Source organism: Lepidothrix coronata, unplaced genomic scaffold, assembly GCF_001604755.1.
Source record: "Lepidothrix coronata isolate B3197 unplaced genomic scaffold, Lepidothrix_coronata-1.0 Scaffold1, whole genome shotgun sequence".
Lineage (NCBI taxonomy): Eukaryota > Metazoa > Chordata > Aves > Passeriformes > Pipridae > Lepidothrix > Lepidothrix coronata.
The window spans coordinates 11252959-11268521 of NW_016690181.1; the positions used below are offsets into that span (position 1 = coordinate 11252959).

At 36.5% G+C, this 15563-nt stretch overlaps 1 protein-coding gene across 1 annotated transcript in view; it reads left to right on the forward strand.

Annotated features, from left to right (window-relative positions):
• The window catches only part of LOC108493293 (mucin-5AC-like), a 36715-nt gene that overhangs the window by 7063 nt on the left and 14089 nt on the right, over positions 1–15563 (forward strand). The window contains exons 10-30 of the mRNA XM_017806561.1: positions 542–680; positions 2073–2183; positions 2588–2657; positions 3427–3564; positions 3649–3813; positions 4566–4660; positions 5651–5777; positions 6354–6609; positions 7234–7283; positions 7887–7987; positions 8116–8267; positions 8783–8921; positions 9019–9132; positions 9432–9611; positions 10120–10359; positions 10990–11146; positions 11739–11867; positions 12198–12339; positions 13622–13665; positions 13765–13971; positions 14314–15551. Of these exons, the coding sequence (XP_017662050.1) occupies positions 542–680; positions 2073–2183; positions 2588–2657; positions 3427–3564; positions 3649–3813; positions 4566–4660; positions 5651–5777; positions 6354–6609; positions 7234–7283; positions 7887–7987; positions 8116–8267; positions 8783–8921; positions 9019–9132; positions 9432–9611; positions 10120–10359; positions 10990–11146; positions 11739–11867; positions 12198–12339; positions 13622–13665; positions 13765–13971; positions 14314–15551 (3994 nt within the window). The remainder of the gene's footprint in view (positions 1–541; positions 681–2072; positions 2184–2587; positions 2658–3426; positions 3565–3648; positions 3814–4565; positions 4661–5650; positions 5778–6353; positions 6610–7233; positions 7284–7886; positions 7988–8115; positions 8268–8782; positions 8922–9018; positions 9133–9431; positions 9612–10119; positions 10360–10989; positions 11147–11738; positions 11868–12197; positions 12340–13621; positions 13666–13764; positions 13972–14313; positions 15552–15563) is intronic.

Here is a 15563-nt window from a genome sequence, read left to right on the forward strand (position 1 = left end):
CACTGCAGTATAATATTAGGATGCTCATGTAAATACCATAGAGGGCATGACGCTTAGGGACATGTTGCATTTAGAGTGGGAGATCACATTTGAGAGGCATATTTGGCAAATATTACCTATATTTTTTGAATATCACTGTAACTACTGAAGTTTTATTGCATAACTCTGTGCAAATGCACCTACCTATGTATGAACACAAGAACCATGTTATTTTCCATGAAAAACTTCACATATTTGAAGCTTGAGCCATGCTAATGGAGATGAGGAGTGATACTTCATATGCAGAAGGATGCATGACAGGTTCACCAGGACTGAATTCTGTCCAAAGACTGGAAATGAACAGCAATATATATATAAAATTATCATTAATATATAAATGTGCCTGCCTCACACTTATTCTGATATTTCATAGTAATACTGGTTTCTTTGACAGTATGATCAGTGTTTCAAGAGGAAAACTGAGGCATCATCTGCCCTTATTGTCTTCTATTTCATTTACATTTGCATTACCCAAGGTTACTGAATGCCTTCTTCATTTCAGTACCTGTGTTGGAGGTGAATGGTCTTGTGTCACTCAGTCATGCCCTGGGACTTGCAGTATTGAAGGAGGCTCTCACATTTCAACATTTGATGAGAAACATTACTCTTTCTTCGGAGACTGTAGCTATGTCCTAACCAAGGTAAAAATGAGTCACCCTTGCTAAAGGAAAGTGTCTTTATTATATATAAGGTTGTTTGTTGAAAATTACTGGCAGTCACATCAACTTTATGAAATTTAGAGGGTCAACATGGAGCCTGTCTGTTAGGGTTATACTAAATAATATTGTAGTGGTTTTGTGTTCTTTGATCATTGTTTAAGAATTGCACTGAGTTTTTAGCAGACATATTAAATACCTAGATTTTAGTAGATATACTAAATACCTAGATTTCATAACCCTAGCTATTTTTATGGTTTATTTGTACTGGGTGAGTCATGTTAACTATTTTCATAAGGACTTCATGTTGAATCAAATCTGTTATCAATAAGATCAGTCTGAATGTTACCAAGTAAGAGAATAATAAAAACTGAGGGAGGAGCTAGAGTACTTTAGAGTACTTTAGATTAGTACTAGATAGTACTATAGTACTACATTAGACTAAATTGATGAAACTTTTGAATGAGATTCACAAGCATTGTTCTTGATCCACAATGGAAGCATAGATCAGACTTACACTTTAAACTCCTCTTTTTGGCACCAACATGTAAAATTAGATTCTCAGGGTTTCTGGAGGTAGAGAAAAATCACTAAATTTGTACTCAAAAGTTCAAAAAGCCCACAAATTTAATATTGAATTTCCAGATGTCTGGAATTCTGCATATCAGCTATCCTCAATTTAGTCTTCATTATGGCAAAGAAGTGATAAGACGAATTCAGAATCACAGCCTTCTTTGAGTGTTGCCCTGTTAAGTCTTGGCCATTAGTCACTCTTTGAAGGTGGATGACAGAACACAGTTCAATGAAAATCAGAACCAAGACAAAAAAACCCTGAATTTTGCCTTTATTCAGTAATTTAGTGAATGAGGATTTTAGCTTAATTTTCTCCTGTTAGAGAATATTTAAATGCATGATTTCCTACCAGTTTGAAGAATGTTCAAATCACCAAGGTCCTTGATAATTTACTCAGTGCAGAAGACTGGAAACAATTTCTTTCCTGTCCCTGGTAAACTTCATAACCACTGGGAAAGAAAGGCACGTGTCCTTCTTCTCTAGCATATTAAACTAGTATTACCTTAACATTAGGAACTACTGTTACCTAAGCCTTAGGGAGTTTAATGTTCAGCTTAATATGTCTAACTCACCCTTGAAGTCAGGAACAATAGATAGCTTCCAGAGTGCAGACTGCATGAATGCCAGCTGACTTGGTGTCTGTATACATACATGTAAGACCATGTGAGCAAGAAGAAATTAAATACACAATATTTTGAAAGATTCACTTTACTAAGAATTCCACTTAAGTGTGAACTTTTTTAAGTTAACAATATTTTAATATAACAAATCCATTTATTGGTATCTTTTGTTTTCTTCTTCTAGCTCTGTGACAGCAATGAATTCACAGTTCTGGGAGACATCCACAAGTGTGGCCTGACTGAAACTGAGACGTGCCTCAAGGGTATAGCCATCAGCCTGAGTGGAGGACAAACTGTGAGTAGCAAATGTAAACACCTAATATTCTGCAGGGATGTTCTCAAAGCTTAACAGACAAGTAGTTTGCAAACGACACATAACAGCACACACAGGAAATCTGCACTTACTTTTCCTTTTATCTCATTTGAACATTATTCAAAGTAAAATTAAGAATAAAGTAAGTACATTAGAAGACAAGATCCTAGTAGTTTTCTTAGTTAGATAACTTTGGGCTTTTGCTTTTTTAGACAGTCAATGGACCGCAGTAATAAAATTAAAGAAATAATATACAAATCAGAACATCATCATAGTCTCCCTCCACTTTTTTTTCCCCTCCATCTTGAACAGTATTAGAAAATATTTTGAAAGTACTTTACTTTTCCTAAATATGCTTGGTAATAATTGCCTTTTGTTGTGGACAGAACATTGTGATCCAACCTTCTGGTAGTGTATTTGTGAATATGATCTACACACAGCTGCCATTCTCAGCAGGTAAGTTCCTTTGGAAGACTTCTGTAATGTTTCTCATTTTTTACTTTAAAATGTTATTACATGAATTAATCTAAAGCCAAATTCTACCTCTGATTACACTGCAGCAAACCCAAAGTAATGCAGTAGAGCATAGTCTCCCACTTCTAATGTAATAGGGTGTGCCTATTCAAAACTTACAATTTTAGCAAAATTAAGGTCTAAATATCTAATGAAATGGAGATTCAGTTCAAGGAAACAGTGTCATTGCACACTTCCAGATCCAAACATTGACATAAGAGATGAAAGAAAAAATCTGACACGCAACAGGACTCCAGTATCTCAAGTCATTTAGTTCCCTGTGTTCCCTCTGGAGCACATTAATCTCTGGAGTTTCTCTCATGACAGTTCTTCTCAGATACTACTGCACCTGAACACAAAGCAAACCATGAAAGGACTTAGTAGGACCAGGCTGGAGTCTTCCATTAAATAGTGCTATATCATTTTCACCAAGGAAAAGCAACTTTTTAAATAGCAATGAAAGTGTGTGTTCTTCCCCTTATTTTAAAACACCTGACAAAAAGTGCAGGGTTTGTATACCTCTGTTGTTTAGGTGCTTATATTAGCCTGTTCTGGTGCTGGATTTGAAATCCTGTATGGATCATTTCCCCCCCAGTTCTTCAGAAATTAGGATCATATCAAACACAACTGTAGAATTCCTCTGTGTGATGAACAATAATTTCAAATGCTCATCTCATATGAAATTATAACTCTTTTGTTCTTATATCCCTAGCAAATGTCACCATCTTCAGACCTTCATCTTTCTTCATCATTCTGCAAACAACCTTTGGTCTTCAGCTACAGGTTCAACTTGTGCCTTTCATGCAACTTTTTATAGACTTAGACCCCTCACATAAAGGGCAGACCTGTGGTAAGTGACCTTAGCATAACAAGTGCCTTCACCAGTATGTGTCATTCTGTAGGGCACTTTCACAGACCATCTGCTTCCTTTTAGGTCTCTGTGGAAACTTCAATGACATGCAGACAGATGATTTCAAAACCACCAGTGGTGTAATAGAGGGTACTTCAGCTGCCTTTGGCAATACTTGGAAAACTCGGGCTGATTGTTCTGATGCCAAAAATACCTTTGAGAACCCCTGTACTGTCAGCATACAAAACGGTAAGCTCAACATATAGTAACTTCTTCTATTCTCTTTTAAGATGCAAAGACAGAATAAGCTGATCAGTCACCAAGTATTTAGACAAAATAACAGAACTGTTTTGCACGCACACTATTTTCCTCAGCTGACACTAGAAGTCTTCAATTAATAAACAATAGCTAGGAAAATATTTTGGATCTGTAAAAATATTCCTTGGGATCAAGACAGCAACTGTTTTTGCCAGCTTACTTAAGAGAAAGTGAAACCATGCAGCATATTAGGGATCCATTCCTGGAAAGGGCTGACTGTCATATAGGAAAAAAACTGTGCATAGCCCCAGGGAATGTTGGACTCAGTGTGACCCTTCCACTGTTAAACTGAGAACCAGATTTAAAATTCAGAATTTCAAAGTTTTCAAGCTCCACTTTAGCCAATAAAATATATAATTTTGAGTATTCACAAGCTTACTCTTTTGTTTTCTCAGATGAACTAGCATATTTTTAATTTACAATGTGAACTTTTCTTTTCAAAATTCGGTTATGGATGTCTTAGTTTATTCCATGACAATTACCACAAATTAGAGAGCATTCAGTTTATCAAGAGTTCATATTTCTCTTTACAGGAAGCAAAAGACTGTTTCAGCAAATGTGGGGCTAAATTATATTGTAAAGTTAAGCTTCTGCAATCTCCCTGCAGGAAGTATAGTAAAACTGAGACAAGAGTTCTGAAAATTAAGTACAATAGAAACTCTTACCATGTTTTCAATTCACAGACCAGTATGCTCAGCACTGGTGCGGACTGCTCTCTGATACTATGGGACCTTTTGCTGAATGTCATTCAACAGTGAATCCAGAAGTTTACCAGAAGGTATTTGGCTCTTAACTTTATCCCATTTAAGAGAAAAGGACTCAGATTTCTGATACTAACACCTGAGAGAGTAACTTGCCAATTGAGAGAATATGCATTCATGGTAGTTCTTTTCAAGCCAAGGATTCGTTCTTATAAAATTTGCTCCTTTGTAAAGTTATCTCTTCATTCCCAGGAGGATAAATTTACAGGTATATTCCTCCTGCACCTCCTGCATTTTTAGGTACGAACTTAAAGATTAAGCTAGGAGCTTGGACTCCTTGGACTCCTTGTGAGGTCAAGGGACAAAACCTGTCCCTCCTGAGGTAGAAGGAAAGCTTTAGTCAGAATCTTAACCAGCACTTTAGTTTCTCTGAACTGCTCTCAGAAGGCTTTTGCATATATGTAAAGGACAAGGCAAGCAATGTGTGTAAGAAACAGCAAAGAGATTTAGATATGTGAACAAAAACATTCCAGGAATTCAAGGTGATGAAGCTCTGTAACAGAGTCCCTGGGTACTTTACAAAATCTCCCTGTTATTGCAAATTTATAAGATTATGTTCAGCAAACATCTTCTGGAATTACAATATTATAGTATCCCTGCCCTGCACAGAAACACATTAAATAACTGGTTTTCTTTGTTCCTCTTGTGCAGAGAGCCCAGGCTCTTAAGCCTAAGCTCCCAAAGCTGGGTGGCATCATATACTCTCTATTTATTCTAAATATCTATGGCACAGTGGGGAAAAACTGGATGTAGTTGGAAAATCTACCAACACTTGAAAAATAAAAAAAAAAAAAGAAAATGAAAAAAAGAGTTCAAAATTGTAGACCTCTAATTACTCTTTCTTCATGCAAAGAATCTTCTTTGAAAGTGCTCAATGAAGAATAGGCATATGTTTACTTACACTTGTGGATTACACTCATTTTAACCTCTAACAAATGTAACACTCTATAGAGCACAGTGGCTTTGACATGACAATCTGATGATCATATGTCATCCCCTGTTCCTAGAACTGCATGTTTGACACATGTAACTGTGAGAAGAGTGAGGACTGCATGTGTGCTGCCCTCTCAAGCTATGTCAGAGCCTGTGCTGCTAAAGGAGTTCTCCTCCCTGGATGGAGAAGCAAAGCCTGCAGTAAGTTTTACATTCCTTTGCCTTTTGAAAATGATCACCCAGAAGTCCTTACAGAGCAGCTCTCAGGGATTCCCACAGTAAATTGTGTTAAACTGGGTTTTAAGCATAGCATTGACTTTGAAGAAGTTGAGGAGGAAAGGAATATCATAAAAGACAAGCAATAAACAGTTAGAAATAGAAAGAAGAGGCTTTGTTAGATTACTTGCTCAGAACCAGCAGAAGTAACGTGGAGAGCCATATCCTTGCAATAGGAATAAAGTAAGTAAGGTGTTTCTTGATTTACTTTGAAAAAAAAAAAAGTAAAAATAGCAATGAGGAAGAAACATACTATGCATTAATACAGTTGAACTTTGTCCTCTTTTTAATTTGGAAAAAATATTTGTATTTGTGACGCATTTATAGGGGAAAATTCTGCTCCGGCAGTAAAAAAAAAAAATTAAATTATTGAGGATATCAGTAAAGCATCTGTATATACATTGCCATGTTTATCATGTATATTTTATCTCAAATACTTCACTTATATCTACATTGATTCTTAAATGAACTACAAATGTAACTCACTTTTTTACTTTCAAGCAAAATACACCACCTTGTGTCCGAAATCTTTGAAGTACACTTACAATGTCGATACCTGTCAACCCACCTGCCGGTCTCTGAGTGAGCCTGATGTCACATGCAGCATTAAGTTTGTCCCAGTTGACGGTTGCACCTGCATAAATGGAACATACATGGATGAAACTGGCAAATGTGTGCCTGCATCTAGCTGTCCTTGTTACTACAAAGGAATGCCTCTGTCTTCCGGAGAAGTTATTCATGATAATGGTGTTGTCTGGTAAGAGATTCGTAAAGAGAAAAATGAGATTGCTTATGTCCAATCATGAAATCATATATACGTTATGAAATCAAATCAAATGCACCCTTTTCCCTAATAATTTCAATTAAAAAATCACATATTCCTAAAAATTGTTAGGGCTACCCATGTTTGGAAGATTGTGCAGGAATTGAACAAAACATACTGGGGTAGGTTAGCCTTTGCTAACAGCCAAACTCCTACCCAGTCCCTTTCTCTCTGCCTCCCTTCCTGTCTCCTTCCCCACAACACATACTTTTCTTATCTATGACTGTAAAAGACTTGTTCTATGGTGAAAGATACTTGATAATAACGTTGCAGATTATTCCCTTTATGAATGGAATCTGAATTGTCCTGAAGGACATTTTTTAAACCAGACAAATAGACAGACTAAACACTTCCTTTATATAGAATACACTTGTATTTTTTTCTGCTCTAACATGAAATATTTTTGAACAGAAAAAATATTTTGGTAAAGGACATGTTTTATCTGTTTTATCACACAATAATTTTTCATTATTTCAAATTCACTAGGAAACAGGCTGAAAATTGACCAAAAATGTTTAAACATATCCATTACTTTTTTTTTTTTTTTTTTTTTAATAGCACTTGCACCTATGGAAAACTGAGCTGCATTGGAGAGAAACCTGAACCAGGTAACATATCAGTTTATTCCTTAAGATTTTCTTCAATTCTCCTTTTCCATCTTCATCCTCTTCAGTTCTCTTTTGTCATAATGATGCAAATTGTAAAAGTAGGAAATCAATCAAGAAAATTAATTGAGGACTTCTGTAATGTAGAGGATATTCCCAAAATATAAATCAATACTTTCTTACCTTTCAGATGGCTGAAATAAGTTATAACCCCCTGGGTTACCCAGTAGAAAAGAGTACAAGGTCACCTCACTGAATGTGAGGGGAAAACCATCCACATTTTAACTGAAAGTAGTAAAAGCCAAAAATAAAACACAAACAAAGTAATTGAAGATCTTTGTTTTCTTGGTTTGTTTCTCTAAAAGGTGTTTCACGAGGCTAACTAAATGTTAATTTAATGGATTAGTCCAAGCATAAGCACAAAAAGCAGATAAATATGATTTCAAAACAATAATCAGTTTCTCTTTCTGGTCAAACATATCATTTTAAGGTACCCATATGTCACAAAGGAGTCTGCTCTCATTTTTCTTCAGTCTGTATTAAGGAAACACAAAGATACAAATGCATGGCTTCTGTCATATTTCTCATGGCTTTTCTCTCTTTCAGTCTGTGTACCTCCCATGGTTTATATTGACTGTGGTAACGCCACTGGAGATGTGGTAGGAGCAGGATGCCAGAAGAGCTGTCAGACTCTAGATATGGAATGTGTAAGTATAGAGTCTTTATAATTAGTTGAGAGCACATTAAACTAGATCTCTTTTATAATAACCAGCTGCCGCTGGACTCTTCCAAGAGGGAAATGTTTCAAGACATGTTTTCTCTATGGTTCTTACAGTACAGAACTCACTGTGTCTCTGGCTGTGTATGTCCTCATGATCGAGTGCTAGATGGCAAAGGAGGCTGTATAGCTCCAGAAGACTGTCCATGTATTCACAATGGGAATTCCTACAATCCAGGAGAATCAATCAGAGTTGGCTGTAACAACTGGTAAGAGCATATTGAAAAATAACATTTCCTTCAAGCTCTAGGGAAGTAACATATGAGTGAACAGCATTTCACTCTAACAGCATCAAGATTTATAAAAAGGAATCCTACATAAAATGATCCCCTTAGTGCCTAAAAAGCAAGCTCTGTCTGTTTTTCTCAATGGTATACAGCCCAGAAATTGCAAGTGGTCAGACGAACACTATGGTTTGGAGGCTGTCATACTCATTCAAGTCAAAAAATCTTTTTTTTCTTCCCAGGAAATCCCTACATTTCAGTACATCCAGCAAGATTTAGAAATGTGAAAGAGTTAATGTTTTCTTATCCAAATTATTCACTACATCATTAAGTAACAGTCTTTGGCTAAATCCCAAAAGTTCTTGAGCTGTGCTGCATTTCTGAGACTAAGCAAACTTTATTTTTTCATTAGAGTCTTAACACATTATAAAATGCAGGAATGTACCTATATTGGGTGTATGTATAGCTTTTACATTTTGAGTGCTTTTTGTCTTATGTAGCACATGTAGAAACAGAAAATGGCATTGCTCTGAGGAACCCTGCCTGGAAACGTGTTCTGTTTATGGAGATGGGCATTATACCACCTTTGATGGCAAACGTTTTGATTTTGAAGGAGACTGTGAATATGTTCTGGTCCAGGTAACAGAGTCCTTCTCAGATTTTTGCATTAAGTACCTTGCATTTTACTTATGACCATGTAGCAGAGTTAATATTGAATACCATTCCTCTGTTTCAGAACTATTGTGGTCAACAAGCTATGAATCAGGGAACCTTCAGAGTCATCACTGAGAACATTCCATGTGGCACTACAGGAACCACCTGCTCTAAGTCTATTAAAGTTTTCTTGGGGGTGAGTATTTTCTTTAAGTTATGCCAGAAGGGTGGAAGTCTATGCCAGATAGACTGCATTGCAGAAGTGTCCTCCAAGACAGTGAAAATGTTACTAGACTTCTTTACTCACTGCTAATGACTCTGCTCTCTGCTAGAGAAAGCAAAGAAGGAAACTCTAAAATTTCTTAATGTGAGGCTGTTGAATAGAATCCTTTTGATGATAATAGTTATTATTTCAATTAGTTAGTGGCAACAGATAAATCTGTACCAAAATAACTTTTTTTAATTAGCCTCTAACTTTTTCTTTTCCTGTCTTAGAACTATGAGCTGGTACTCAGTGATGGACACTCTGATGTCATCCAGAGGACACCTGGAGGAAAAATGCCATTCCAAATCCGTTCCATGGGTATCTACCTGGTAGTTGACACCACTGCTGGTCTGATACTCATGTGGGACAAGAAGACCAGTATATTCATCAAACTTAGTCCCAGCTTTCAGGTACACTTCAAAAACCTTGATAAAATTAATTCTGAAACACTTCCATATTATCTCTCAAAGAAAAAGTGTGGAAATTTAGGCTGTACATGAAAGATTTTAAGAGCAGCAATTGCGTATTATTATCCTTGCTGTCTTGAATCAGATTGTGTACTATGCATATTCCTTACATTACATTATTCAACAACGGCATAACAGCAACTACATCAGTAGCTTTTCTCATGAAAAGACCTCACAGAAGAGATACGTTCATGATCAGCTAAAACTAAATAGCTCAGTACTTAAGAACAAATCCCATGAGTCTACTGTTCTTCCTATCTTTGTTTATCCTTCCTAGCAACAAGTCAGAAATAATCTCTTTATGAAAGGCATTTTATGAAAATTTCCAACACTGTTACTTAAGAGGCACAGATAATCTTAAATAAGATTCATTCTGAGGTCTGTTATTCACAGATACTGAGAAACTGTACCTTATTATTTTTGTGATTTTTGTGTATTTATCCTGATGCAGGGACATGTTTGTGGACTTTGTGGAAACTATGATGGGAATGGAAATAATGACTTCACTACTCGCAGTCAGTCTGTGGTAGGAAATGTGCTGGAGTTTGCCAATAGCTGGAAAGTGTCTTCTAGTTGCCCAAATGCCAATCGTACGAAGGATCCATGCACTGCAAACCCATACAGGAAAGCCTGGGCACAGAAGCAATGCAGCATCATTACCAGTGAAGTGTTTGCAAAGTGTCACTCCCAGGTATGACAAAAACTTTAGTCTTAAATTCTCTTGAGACAAAGATTACATCAATTCTTATGTGAGATGAAAAAAAACCCAAACAAACAAATAAAAAAACCCCCAAACACAAACACCTAAAATACGCTTTTTCATGCTTTACAAAGTGAGCTCAGACCAAGTTCTATGGAGATTGCACGGAAAGTATTTTCACGAAAGTACTTTCACTTTCGTTTTCTCAGCTTTAGGCTTGAACAAGTACACTAAAGAAATTGACAGTTTGGATTGGTTGTTCTTGTTTGTTTGTTTTTAATAGAAGGACAAATCATAGATAAATTTCAGGATATGCTTATTTTCTAATGGCATCATTTTCTACTAATATAAATATCAGCACACACCTGACTGTGTGCTAGCTTGTAGTAATTAACAGTATTCTGCAATTGTACCTTCAACATCACACAGTTCTTAGTGTTACAGCTTAGTAGCAATAGCTTTAGTCTACATTTTCCTCCTGATTTTTTCAAAGCATTCTCATGGTTTCTTCCTTTCTTAGCTTCCTCACATACAGCTGTCAGTTTCAGATATTTTATTCAGCTGTTTTAGGACAGTGCAAACGGGACAAGGGCATGAAAACATAAATGTTTTCTCCATCAGGTTGAACCAAACGAATATTATCAAGCATGCGTGGATGATGCTTGTGCCTGCGACACTGGAGGAGACTGTGAATGTTTCTGTACAGCAGTAGCTGCCTATGCTCAAGCATGCAATGAGCTGGACATTTGCATTTCATGGAGAACCCCATCCATATGTCGTAAGTTTCGACCTACTACCTTTGGGAGGGGTCCAGAGGGAAAGAAAACAGAAAAAAAAAAAGAAAAAAAAGTAGGAAAAAACGAAAGACAAAATTGTATTTGTAAGAGGCACTGTTGTATTCTTTAAAAAACAACCAGAAAAACCCCAACAAAGAAATCTGGGTAAATCACAGGAAGACAACCTATCCTACTAAAATGAAACCACAGATAGTAGCTTTACAAGTGGTGCGATTAATGTCTGATTAACTTGTCAATCATGATACGCAACTAGTGAACTATAGTATTATATTACACTCTCACCTGTCTATAGCAGGCTCCATGTAAATAAATACTAGTGCATACTATCTAAAATCAGTGATTTAATCAACTGATTTTTCTTGTTTAATGTGTAATTCTGTTCTATGTATTATAAATTTATTTATGTCAAAAGGTGGTAGAAATATAACAATTTTATCAAATTAGCAATAAGACAATATACTGTTCACCACCTACGTGACTTTGCTGATCCCATGGGGTTTTTACCCAGCGAAACTGAGAGACTATAGAGCTGAAAGATCAAAGGTATTTTGCTGACATTTCCCCTTCTTCTAGCTCTGTTCTGTGATTACTACAACCCGCAAGGGGAATGTGAGTGGCACTACAAACCATGTGGAGCCCCTTGTATGAAGACCTGCAACAATCCAAGTGGGAACTGCCTTCATGAGATGAGAGGTTTGGAAGGTAAACATCATAATATGTATCTTGTTCTAGTTATAAAAGCTTAAAATGCAGTATGATTAACAAAATTTAGATTACTCAGTGTATGACATGCTTGTAGCAGAAATTATAAGAAGAGATTTTCTAATTTAGTATCTTACTACCTAATGGATCATACTTGTTTGGAGTGAAATGAGGACAAAATGCATCAAAGCTTAATATGCAATCAAAATAGCAGTAAGAGGGTCTGAAATTCCACTTAGTACATGGGACAATTTTGGGAAAGCAGATATGAGTTTAGAGTTAATTCTACTTGTGAAAGGGCTAGTTTCAACTTGACTCTTCTTATTGCAGGCTGCTATCCACACTGTCCAAAAAATAAGCCCTATTTTGATGAAGAAACCATGACCTGTGTTTCTAATTGTGGTTGTTATGAAAATGGGAAAAACTACAAACCAGGAATGGAGATGCCTCCAAAGCAGAATTGTGAATCATGGTAAGATTAGTAAAGATTTTTAAAAATTCAGTTTAAAGTTGTGGAACATAATTTATCAAACATTAAACTTGTTGTTTACCAACAGGAAGCAGGCTAGTCAGAGGCTGATGAATAATGTCTAATTCTCTTCCCTTCCCAGGAACTTAAATGATACCATGGTGAAACATTTCACCATTGAGAGATTAATTTACTACTTAGTCTGTATATTTATTAAAATGCTTTAAAATTATTATGATCATTATTAAATCAAATAAAAATAAATTAAAATAACAATAGTTAAGGAATAGTCCTAGAATTTGTATTAAGATATCCCTAAACTCATTGTATGAAGTTCTCTAGAACTTAGCAGCCAACTCATATACGTGGTTTTGAGCTTGTTTCTGCTATTTCACTGGTACTTGCATAGTTGCAACTGTCCCATAGTTGCAAGTATTCCCACACATTACTGATGGCAAGTTGCGACATGTGCTGCTAAGCCTTCTATAAAATAGTACAAAGTTAGCAGAATCAGTTGTTAAGCAGTTAACAATTGTCTTAATACACCTTTAAAGTAGCTATGCTTCAATACAGTAAGCAGTGCAATGCAAATAGCAAAAAATCTTAACACAAAGCCCATTTGAGCAAACCCAACTTCTTTGGCATGTTTTGCAGTTCATAGACATCTTTGTCTACATCGTCTAGGCCATTAACAGCACTAAACCCGAAGTAATAAGTAAATATTTATATTTATTTAAGTTTATTCAATGTATAGATGCCCTTAGACACTGTAAATAAGTACATCAAGATTCAGTTATTAAAAGATAATAGACAAATTCCATTTAAAACTAGAATGCATTCTTGCATCTTTTGGAAGTCTGATGCAAATTTGCTGTGTAGATTACTTCAACATCCATGATACAGTGATCCTTTGTATATATCCTTATGAATGTAAATGATACATTTACTGCACTTTCCCTTCCAAAAAATAAGTAAACCTATCAGAGTGATGAGAACATCTCAGATGACCCTTGTTCACACCTTTGCTCAGCTCCCAAAAGCACTGATAAGGTTGCTGCATGTTTCATGGGCTGGCACAGAAGAGTTATCTTTCTTGCCAGAGAACTGCATGAAGATAACCTAGCCTGAATTTGTACAGCAGAATTGAAGCTCTAACTCAGAGAAGATAGGAGCATTCTACATTTAAACACACAATGAATAGACTGATAGAAAAAAGCTGAAACAAAAAAATTATGTCATGAACTGATATATTTACATTGATAATCTCAATTTTTCTCTTTTCCAGTGAATGTACAATTCACGGCAAAGAATGCAGATATGACGAACATGGTATGTTGACAAAGTTGTTTTTATATGATTAGTATGCATTTAAGGTATTCTGTTCTGTGTTTCAGATAGCAAGGAATAACATCCTATTTTGATTTACAGAATGTGTCTGCTTCTATGAGGGACAGAAATATAACTACAAAGATGTGGTCTACAACACTACAGATGGAACAGGAGGGTGTATTGTTGCAATCTGTGGTCCCAATGGAACACTTGAAAGGATTATCTATGAGTGTCCAATCTCAACATCACCCACAACAGCAACAACATTTCATTTCAGCACTACACCACCTGCCAGTACTTCCACAGGTAAATTCTTTATAGGACATAAGAGTGTATTCTGTTTATTAGTGAGTAAAATTTAGCTACAAAATGATGCCCACACGCACAGCATGAATAAATTAATACAACCTCACAAGGAAATAAACATAGAAAACAAATCCGCTTCTGAAACACCACATTAAATTACATCCTATTAAATTAATATTAATCGTACTAAATTAAAAGTATGCTAAACTGATGCCCTACAGGATCACAATGCAAGAAAAATAACACTAGGAAAATTGTTCGCCCATTCAAAATAACATGAAAAGATCATATCTACAGGAATTTATTTTAAGTTTCATGGTCTCTTCCTTTTATCCTTTGCAGTGTCACCAACCACATCAGTATGTGTTCATGAAGTCTGTGAGTGGTCGGAATGGTATGATGGCAGTCTGCAAACCCCTGGTTATGACGGTGGAGATTTTGAAACCTTCAATGATTTAAGAGCTAAAGGTTATGAAGTTTGTGAAGCTCCACGGGATGTTCAATGCAGAGCAGAAAAATTCCCTGATATACCACTGAAAGACCTTGGCCAAAAAGTAGAATGCAGTACAACAGCTGGGCTTATATGTTACAACAAAGACCAAATTTCAACAATGTGCAACAACTATGAGATCAGAGTCCTATGCTGTGTTTTTGTACCATGCTCTTCTTCAACATATCCAGTCTCTACAACTTCTGAAAGTACAACATTGATACATTCAACATCTGAAGAAACAACAACCACAACCATAATGACAAGACCGGTCACCACCTTTCCTTCAACACCTTCTCTTTGCTTTAAAGAAGAATGTTACTGGTCCAGATGGTATGATGTCAGTTATCCAGGGTCTGGTTATGATGATGGAGATTTCGACACCATTCAGAACATTAAAAAAAAAGGATACAAAGTCTGTGCTAACAGAAGGGATGTGGAATGCAGAGCAGTGAGGTTTCCTAACACACCATATCCTCTGCTGGAGCAAAACATCCTGTGCAATACAGAAGAAGGCTTGAAATGTTACAATAAAGACCAATTGCCGCCTATTTGCTATAATTATGAACTACGATTTAAATGCTGTGAAAATATAACAGTACCATGCCAAACAACCACTGAAAGTATTAGTACTGCAAAAACAACAGAACCAACTACACTTTCTTCAACACGATTCAGTACAACATCCACAGAAGTATCAACAACTCCACACTTGATAACAAAACACAAGACAACACCACCAGAAACATATCAACCACAAACAGATTATATTATTACCAAAAATACAACAAAACCAACAACACAAACTCAAAAAGAAACAACTACTGCCACTACGACAAAACACTTCACAAAAACAACTACAAAAACCACTGGAACCCAGACAACCACCACTACTACGGTAACAAAACCCTGTGAACCAGAAGTGTGCACCTGGAGCGAATGGTTCGACGTCGACTTCCCCTCCGCCGGGCCCAACCAGGGAGACTTCGAAACCTACCAGCACATCCGGGCCGCCGGGAAGCACGTCTGCCAGCGTCCAAAGGAGATCGAGTGCCGGGCGGAGGACTACCCCGACGTTCCCATCCAGCAGGTGGGGCAGGTC